Source organism: Arachis ipaensis, chromosome B6, assembly GCF_059453495.1.
Source record: "Arachis ipaensis isolate K30076 ecotype BB chromosome B6, ASM5945349v1, whole genome shotgun sequence".
Lineage (NCBI taxonomy): Eukaryota > Viridiplantae > Streptophyta > Magnoliopsida > Fabales > Fabaceae > Arachis > Arachis ipaensis.
The window spans coordinates 29,826,219-29,836,128 of NC_142441.1; the positions used below are offsets into that span (position 1 = coordinate 29,826,219).

General features: G+C 35.5%; 1 protein-coding gene across 1 annotated transcript; it reads right to left on the bottom strand.

Annotated features, from left to right (window-relative positions):
* Positions 1 to 7,804: 7,804 nt before the first annotated feature.
* LOC107648719 (zinc finger protein ZAT11) lies at positions 7,805 to 8,551 on the bottom strand. The gene has a single exon (XM_016352539.3). The coding sequence runs from the start codon at positions 8,504 to 8,506 to the stop codon at positions 7,937 to 7,939; it is 570 nt and encodes a 189-aa protein (XP_016208025.1). The 5' UTR covers positions 8,507 to 8,551; the 3' UTR covers positions 7,805 to 7,936.
* Between the last annotated feature and the right edge of the window lie 1,359 nt (positions 8,552 to 9,910).

The window sequence follows — 9,910 nt, forward strand, 5'->3', positions numbered from 1 at the left end:
TAATATAAAAAATGGTTCATACTAAAGATAAGAGTAATGATATGTCATCAATAAAATTTATTATTTTTTATTAATATTTAGTTAATTTTAAATATTAAATACTAAATTTTAAATTTTAAAAATTATAAATTTTAAAATAAAATATTAGTTCAAACTATTGTCTATTAGTAAAAAGTGGTTGGTGTGTAACATTTCTATGATAATAATAGAGAAATATTAGATGATCATAAAAATTTATTATATTAGGTTATCGATTAGCTATCAATATTTAAAAATATGAGATAAAATATGTTATTAAATTATTAGACTAAAAATATTAAATTAATAATTAAATAATAATAAAAAATAATAAATTTTAATGATCTTTATTATAATAATAATAATAATAATAATAATAATAATAATAATAATAGTTCCGTTGTTAATTTGATGAAAGTATGAAACTTTACTTTAATAGGCAACCAGCCGCGCGTGAAGCTTATTATGCCCTTGGCACTACTAGCAGTAGCGCTGTACTGCTATCTTCCTTGAAACTTCGCCGTTGTTCTTCTGCAAACTACCACCAAAATTTTATGTTTGGTATAACTAAATTGAAATCTAATTAATTCCAGAAAAGGAGAAAGCAATTTACCAATAATAATTTAATCTAATTAAAGATATTATATTACCTACTTTTGGAGTACAATATAACTATAACCAACAAATTGGTGCGATCCTGTTCAACATGCTTATGTTAGATAGGAAATTATTTAATTTCTTAATTTATTCGTAGACAATATATATATATTAATTATAATTATAAATTATGTTATTTTAAATTAAATAATTTATATAATGGTAATTTTATTTAATATTATAAATATTAAATTAAATAAATTATAATTATTTTTTATTTAAAATTAAATAAAAATAAAATAAAATATTATTATTTGAACTTTAGATATATTATTTTTTAGACTTTAAATACTATTTTTATTTGAGTTTTAGAATTTAATGGGATACAAAAGATTTTGGTCGAAGAAAATCGAAAGAACTACAAGATTGAAACCATCATTTCATTAATTTCTATTTTTTATGAGTAAAGATATACTTTCGCATTATGATATATTTTTGATGATTTAATATGAATGATTTAGATTAATAAAATAATTTATTCCAACAAATGATATTATAATTTAATTATTTAAAATATTTAATTTTATTTTATTGGATCAATATATATATACATATGCGTGTTTACATTATATATAAAATTATTGCACACTTAATAAAATTGTTCCCGTTATGTATGTGCATCAATACGTATATATACATACTATATATAAAACGTATTATCTCCGTGCCGTTTTGGGTTGCTTTATATATATATATATAACTTTTCACTGTATACAATATGTAATTACTTTTAAGGTTAATATTGTCTCGGTTGTATACGGTTAAATAGATATTTTTTTATCATGTGTTTTTTTTGTATATTTTTGTAATTGTATACAATTGGCATTTAATTGTGTGTGTCATTAATTTAGTGTAAAATTAATTTATTATTCTTTCGGGATATAAAAATTATTATGTATATGTCACTTATGCGAATATTAATTTATTCAAAAGAATATTTATATTTGGCCAAGTTATGTATACACATTAATAATATTTTAGTAATAGAAAATAATGTTCATTATTTATGCGAACAATAATCGGCTCAAAGAAAATTTATTGTTTGGCCAAATAATAAACATTATACACTTTTGTTTATTTTCTATTAATTATGCGGTTAATAATGGGCCCAAAAGAAAGTTATTATTTGGGCAATTAATAGAGAAAATAAATAGGTTGCAAAGTTTAAGTTTTCAAGTGCACATTAAGTCGGTCCAAAGAAAGGCTTAATGTGTGACAGGAATTTTAACAATATTTGATTACTGCAATGAGAGTATCACTTATAGTTAATTTTTCTATCTAAAGATTGAAAATTAATGTTGTTCTAGATATCTCAATATCGATTTTTTTCATTATTTAACTAATGTTTACTGCATGTTTTTTTTTTTTGTTTTAATCCAGAAACTATGACTTCAACTACCAATGTTTCTGCACAAATTAGCAGTATTCCTATGTTGAATGGTTCAAACTTTAAGATTTGAAAGGATACTGTAGAGATTGTCCTCGATTGTATGGATCTGGATATAGCTCTTCGAGAGGAGAAACCCACTTCCACTCTATAAAATCTCAATGAGGTTAAAATAGAGAAATAGGAGAGATCCAATCGAATGAACATTATGATCATGAAACTCTCAATTCCTGAGGCATTTTGGAGCTCAATTACTGAGGATAAATATGCCAAACAATTCCTGAAAGATGTTGAAAAATTCTTTGTTGAAAATAAAAAGGCGGAGGCAAGTATCCTTTTGAGCAAACTTGTCTCCATGAGGTATAAGGGTAAAGGGAACATAAGCGAGTACATTATGGAAATGTCTCGTCTTGCTTCTAAACTGAAAGAACTAAAGTTAGAGTTGTCTGAAGATTTACTCGTGCATTTCATTTTGATCTCACTTCCTGCACACTTTGCACAATTCAAAGTGAGTTATAACACTTTGAAAGACACTTGGTCCCTAAATGAGCTTATATCTCACTGTGTGCAAGAAGAAAAGAGGTTGCAGCAAGATAAGACTAAAAGTGCTCACATGGTTTCATCTTCTCAGTATAAGAGAAAGCGTGATATTACTACAGATGCACCTTCTCAACAGAAAAAGGTTACGAAACAGGATCAAATTTCAACCTGTTTCTTCTGTAATAAGGTGGGACACATGAAGAAGGATTGTACCAAATATGCCACTTGGCGTGTAAAGAAGGGTATGATTCTTACTTTCTTTTGTTCTAAGGCTAGTTTAAGTTATGCACCTATTGATACTTGGTGGGTAGATTCTGCTGCTACTACTCATGTAAGTGTTACTATGCAGGGTTGCGTGTGGAGCTAACCGCCAAATGATACTAAAAGATACATCTATGTGGCATGTAACAGCCCAGACCACCCGCTAGCACGATATTGTCCGCTTTGGCACACAAGGCCTCACGGTTTTGCCTTTGACGATAGGGATGCTAGCCGAAACCCCCCACACTCACTCGTCAAAACGCGTCATGCTAGGGAGAGGTATCCACACCCTTATAAGGCATGCTTCGTTCTCCTCTCCAACCGATGTGGGCCTTACAATCCACCCCCTAAGGGAGCCCAGCGCCCTCGCTGGCACATCGATCCGGGTCCGGCTCTGATACCATCTGTAACAGTCCAGACCACCCGCTAGCACGATATTGTCCGCTTTGGCATATAAGGCCTCACGGTTTTGCCTTTGACGATAGGGATGATAGCCGAAGCCCATATCGGTTGGAGAGGAGAACGAAGCATGCCTTATAAGGGTGTGGATACCTCTCCCTAACATGACGCGTTTTGACGAGTGAGTGTGGGGGGGCTTCGGCTATCATCCCTATCGTCAAAGGCAAAACCGTGAGGCCTTGTGTGCCAAAGCGGACAATATCGTGCTAGCGGGTGGTCTGGGCTCTTACAGATGGTATCAGAGCCGGACCCGGATCGATGTGCCAGCGAGGGCGCTGGGCTCCCTTATGGGGGTGGATTGTAAGGCCCACATCGGTTGGAGAGGAGAACGAAGCATGCCTTATAAGGGTGTGGATACCTCTCCCTTGCATGACGCGTTTTGACGAGTGAGTGTGGGGGGCTTCTGCTAGCATCCCTATCGTCAAAGGCAAAACCGTGAGGCCTTGTGTGCCAAAGCGGACAATATCGTGCTAGCGGGTGGTCTGGATTGTTACAGATGGTATCAGAGCCGGACCCGGATCGATGTGCCAGCGAGGGCGCTGGACTCCCTTAGGGGGGTGGATTGTAAGGCCCACATCGGTTGGGGAGGGGAACGAAGCATGCCTTATAAGGGTGTGGATACCTCTCCCTTGCATGACGCGTTTTGACAAGTGAGTGTGGGGGGCTTCGGCTAGCATCCCTATCGTCAAAGGCAAAACCGTGAGGCCTTGTGTGCCAAAGCGGACAATATCGTGCTAGCGGGTGGTCTGGGCTGTTACAGATGGTATCAGAGCCGGACCCGGATCGATGTGCCAGCGAGGGCGCTGAACTCCCTTAGAAGGGTGGATTGTAAGGCCCACATCGGTTGGGGAGGGGAACGAAGCATGCCTTATAAGGGTGTGGATACCTCTCCCTAGCATGACGCGTTTTGACGAGTGAGTGTGGGGGGCTTCGGCTAGCATCCCTATCGTCAAAGGCAAAACCGTGAGGCCTTGTGTGCCAAAACGGACAATATCGTGCTAGCGGGTGGTCTGGGCTGTTACAGATTGTAAGGCCCACATCGGTTGGAGAGGAGAACGAAGCATGCCTTATAAGGGTTTGGATACCTCTCCCTAGCATGACGCGTTTTGACGAGTGAGTGTGGGGGGCTTTGGCTAGCATCCCTATCGTCAAAGGCAAAACTGTGAGGCCTTGTGTGCCAAAGCGGACAATATCTTGCTAGCGGGTGGTCTGGGCTGTTACAGATGGTATCAGAGCCGGACCCGGATCGATGTGCTAGCGAGGGTCTTAGGGGGGTGGATTGTAAGGCCCACATTGGTTGGAGAGGAGAACGAAGCATGCCTTATAAGGGTGTGGATACCTCTCCCTAGCATGACGCGTTTTGACGAGTGAGTGTGGGGGCTTTGGCTAGCATCCCTATCGTCAAAGGCAAAACCGTGAGGCCTTGTGTGCCAAAGCGGACAATATCGTGCTAGCGGGTGGTCTGGGCTGTTACATGGCAGATGGCAATATAGTTGCAGTTGAAGCTATAGGAACCTTTAGATTATGTTCCACGAGTGGATTTTACTTGGATTTATTTGAGACATTTTATGTACCGCCATTTAGACGGAACTTGGTTTCTGTTTTTTGTTTGGATAAATTAGGTTATTTTTGTTCATTCGAAAATAATAAAGTCAGTCTCTTTTATAATTCAAATAATATTTGCTCTGATAGTTTGGTGAATAATTTATATAGACTTGATTTGAGTTCCTATAATAATGAAATACTGCAAGTAGGTACAAAAAAAACTAAATGAGAATTCGACATTATTATGGCACAAACGCCTGGTCACATCTCTAAACAGAGAATTCAGAGACTCGTGTCAGATAGAATTCTTGGACCCCTAAAATTGGCGGACTTTGAAGTTTGCATTAAGTTCATAAAGGGAAAAAGGACAGACGAAAGGAAATTAGGTGCCGAGAGAGGTAAATATGTCTTAGAACTGATACATATCGATATTTGTGGCCCTACTGTCTTTTGGAATGGACAACGGTATTTTATTACGTTCATAGATGATTACTCTCATTATCGGTATTTATATTTAATTCATAAAAAACTTAAGCCTTGGATATTTTTAAGTCTTTCAAAGCTGAAGTTGAACTTCAACTTGGGAAAAAAATTAAAGCTGTCAAATTTGATCGTGGTGGTAAATACTACGGAAGATATGATGATTCAGGTGAGCAACGTCCTGTGCCTTCCGCTCTTTTCCTAGATGAGTGAGGTATTGTTCCGCAATACACCATGCCAGGAAAACCTAGCATGAATGGTGTTGCAGAGTGAAGGAATCAAACTCTTAAGCACATGGTGAGAAGTATGATTAGTCATTCTTCCTTGTCTGAATCACTTTGAGAAGAAGCCTTAAAGACCGCAGTGTACATCCTTAATAGGGTGCCAAACAAAGCAGTTAACAAAACCCCTTATGAAATTTGGACTGGAAAAAAGTCCAATATAAAGCATTTGTGCATTTGGGGATGTCCAGTTGAAGCACAACCTTATAGGCCGCATGAAAGTAAATTGGACTCAAGAACAATTAGTTGCTACTTTGTTGGTTACGCTGAGCGTTCACAGGGGTACAAATTTTACAATTCTGCATCAAGGTCTATTTTCAAAATGGAAAAATGTGAGGTTTCTTGACGATGTTGAGTTTGGGGGAAAGAAATATTAGGAATGTTGCTTTTGATAAGGATTCTATAACTTATAATGATCAGGTCTTTGTACCTATTATTGTTCAAAATACAGTTATAGTACAAGAGTACAATGAGAATTCTACTGTAGATCTAGTTACAGTACAAGAGAACAATGAAAATTCTACTGTAGATCCAGTTACAGTTCAAGAAGCAAGTAGGCATGTTATACAATTAGGCAAGCTCAAGTAAACAAAGCAAGCAAGCATATAGAAGATGCATATGATGAATGTCTGTCCTATTAGCTGTGGTATCACATGTCGGTTATTGTGCCAAACCCGACAGAAAATCCGGTCGATAACTCCCGGATTGGTCTCTCTATTGCGCATAAGGAGGAATAATTCTGAGGGATGAGTGCCCTACCACCTTCTCCTTTCAGAGGAAAACATTCCGAGGGAGCGTGCCCTACCACCTTCATCTGGTTGCTGCATGATTCCGTGGGTTAGTGCTCTACCACCTTGCAATCAGAGAGAAGTCGCATTCTTGGGAGGAATAATTCCGAGGGATGAGTGCCCTACCACCTTCTCTTTTTCCGAGGAAAACATTCCGAGGGAGAGTACCCTACCACCTTCCTCTTTTTCAAGGGAAACATTCCGTGGGAGCGTGTCCTACCACCTTCCTCTTTTTCGAGGAAAATATTCCGAGGGAGTGTGCCCTACCACCTTCCTCTGGTTGCGAGAAATATGAGTGAGAAGCCCAACTTCAACTCTCACATCCGAACGTAGGCGGGAGACTGCCACAGCCCCTACGACGGATAACAAAACGTATCATAATCACAAATTCAATCTCAGGGGCCAGTGCTCATAGCACCCTTCCACCCATACTCATTCCATTAACCATAATCATTCCTTTCCAAGTTCTCAACTCATCACAACCATCACCAATATCATAAATATTCCATTCCGAACTCATTGTTTCATCAGTTTTCTCATCTCTTTGTCGGTAATCACCAAATTCACTACTCTTCCTTCTCTCTCTACCAAACTCGTCCTCAATACACCAGAACCTAAGTTTCCGTTTGCTAACTTTTCAAAGTAAAACCAAAATAAAATCCTCCTAGGACCTTTCCCATGTCTAATACCCAAAAATAAGCCCAAAAGTCTTAAAATGGTGTCATAGAAGCTTACAAGCTTGTTGGGAAGGTGAAATAGTTGAAAACAAAGTTAAGTTTGAGAAATAGGGAGTGTCTTACGCACAGGGGTGTGCGTACGCACAGGGGTGTACGTGCGCATGCCCAGAAGAAGTTTCAAAACGTGTGCGTACGCATAGAGGTGTGCGTACGCACAGATACAAAAATTCACAAGTCTGTTCGCTCGCACAAGCTGTGCTAGCGCCTTCAACAGACTGACCTTCCCAACGTGTACGTGCGTACAGGGCTGTGCGTATGCACAGGTTGTAAACCCTCATTGGTTATGTGCGCGCACAAGCTGTGCTAGCGCTGAAAACAAGAAGCATTTCCCTGCGTGTGCGGACGCACAGGTCTGTGCGTGCGCACATGTTTAAAATTTCGCAGAGTTGTGCGTGCGCATAAGGCTGTACGTGCGCACATAGCAGAAATCACAAAATTCTGCAACTCTGCAGAACTTCAGATTTTGACACCAAACTTTGAATGATCATAACTTTCTTTACAAAATTTCAAATTTTACAAATTTTATATCAATTCCACGATAAACTTTTATTCTCATTTATTTTCTCTTGCTTTAGTTTGCTATACGATAATAAAACGCCATACGCGTACACAAACAAGGAGCAATTATAATATAGTCCGAATGTGGAAACATAAGACAAATTAATGTTTATTTTAATTATTAACTTTTCAAGTACACGGTAGCTAAGAATAATACACATATGAATAAAAGAATTGAAAGAATAATCTAAGAACAATAAGAAATGTAATTGAAAGTGGATCATCTCAGAAGAAAGAAAGAGGAAGTGGGATGGGTGTGGGGTTGGCAAAGGAGTCATCATGAGGGTCGAAAGGTGTTAAGTTCAAATCCAAGTTGAGACACGTAATCCTCTTGCTGTTAGATCTCATAAGAACGGGGGTTTTCTCAATAACATGGTTGATTAATGATGATGATGATGATGATGATGATGATGATGATTCGGCTAATCCTCTGTGTTTTCTCATGTGACCACCGAGTGCTTGGCCTAAAGAGAATTTAAGGCCACAAATGGAGCACTCGTGCATCTTGGGGTTGTTCCACAGGCTCAGTGATTTGGCTTGTTGCTTCAGTTCTTCTTCGCCATCTTCTAGCTTCTGCCTCTTGTGGCTAGCCCTGTGCCCACCCAGTGCTTGAAACGAAGAGAACTTGCGGTTGCAAGTCTTGCACTCAAACTCCGCAGACCCATTTCTATGATGCATTGATGACGTTGATGACTTGTTGCTTCTTTCTTGGAGAAGAGGAAGAAGCATTAGGCATTTCACCAAATCAATGCTCTCTACTGAACAATAACCTTCATTTTCTCTCTGTCTCTTCATGGCTGTGTTGAGGAATGATTGAATGTGAGGATCTCAAGCAGTGATAAGTTGTATTTATAGGAGGTTGGAAACGAGTGAAGAAAGAATGAAAGATGACGTGGAGTGGACGCCGGTTTAAATAATTCAGTTAGTTAATTTGCGTTCAAAATCCGTGGAATAGAGTAGAATAATATAAACTTTGACTACTTTTTTTGACTCGTTCTGTGCTTCAGGTGTGTCTCTACCGTGGGCCACAAGTTGCACGAAACGTCCACTCTCTTTCTTTTGTAACTGGAACATTCCATCGAGTTTCTCGGTTTTGAGGAAAAAGGGTAGCAACTCACAAGCACTGAACCGGAAGCAACAGCCATTTTACTTTCCAGAAAACGACATTTTTTTTTAAAACATATCCTTTCTTTCTTTGTAAAAGTTAAATAACATATATTTTAGTTTATTTTTTAATAATTATTTTTATATAGAAATTAGTAATAAATTAATAATTATTTAGTTAACTTTTTAAAAAATAAAGTAGTAATATAAAATATATATTTATTATTATTTTAATAACTTTATTTATTTTAATATTTTAACTTGTTACAAAATATTTAATTTAAAATTTTTATATATTTTATGATTAATAATAAATATTAAAAATAAATAAAATTTATCACAATTACAATCACAATAATATATATATTTTAGGCTTTATTTATTATATATTTATATTTTATATCAATAGATTTAGAATTTAAAATTTACATTCAAAAATTTAAGATTTAAAGTTTAAGATTTAAAATTTAAGATTTAAAATTTAGTATTTATGATTTAGAATTTAGAGCGTTTAGAGTTCAAGGAACGTTGCATTTTCTACTTTCTCCAAAACATATTAGCATTCACTTATATTTTATATTATTATTAATAATATTATTATAATAATAAAAATCATAATATAAAATTATTTATTACTATAATATGTTTTATTTATTTTTAATCTGTTATCATTAATAATGTAATATATAAAAATTTTAAATTACATATTATTTTAACAAGTTAAAATATTTTATATTATGTAATAATAGTTATAATAATAATATAATATACATTTATTGTTAAAATAATAAGTTTTATTATTTTTAATGTTTTATTATTAATCATGAAATACATGAAAATTTTTAAATTAAATATTTTGTAACAAGTTAAAATATTTAAAAAGATAAAATATATTATAGTAATAATAAATGTATATTTTATATTATTATAACTAATATATATAATTATAATGATTGTTGAAGAATATTTTAGCCGAATAAATTAAAGTATATGTTATTTAACTCTTGTAAAAAAAAATTTATATATTTTAGAATTAAGAAATATTTGATAATCATTAGAATTTATTATTTTTGACTATTAATTAGTTATTAATAT

Coding starts and splice junctions, on each gene's coding strand:
- LOC107648719 (XM_016352539.3), bottom strand. CDS start 8,506: ATGAAGAGACAGAGAGAAAATGAAGGTTATTGTTCAGTAGAGAGCATT.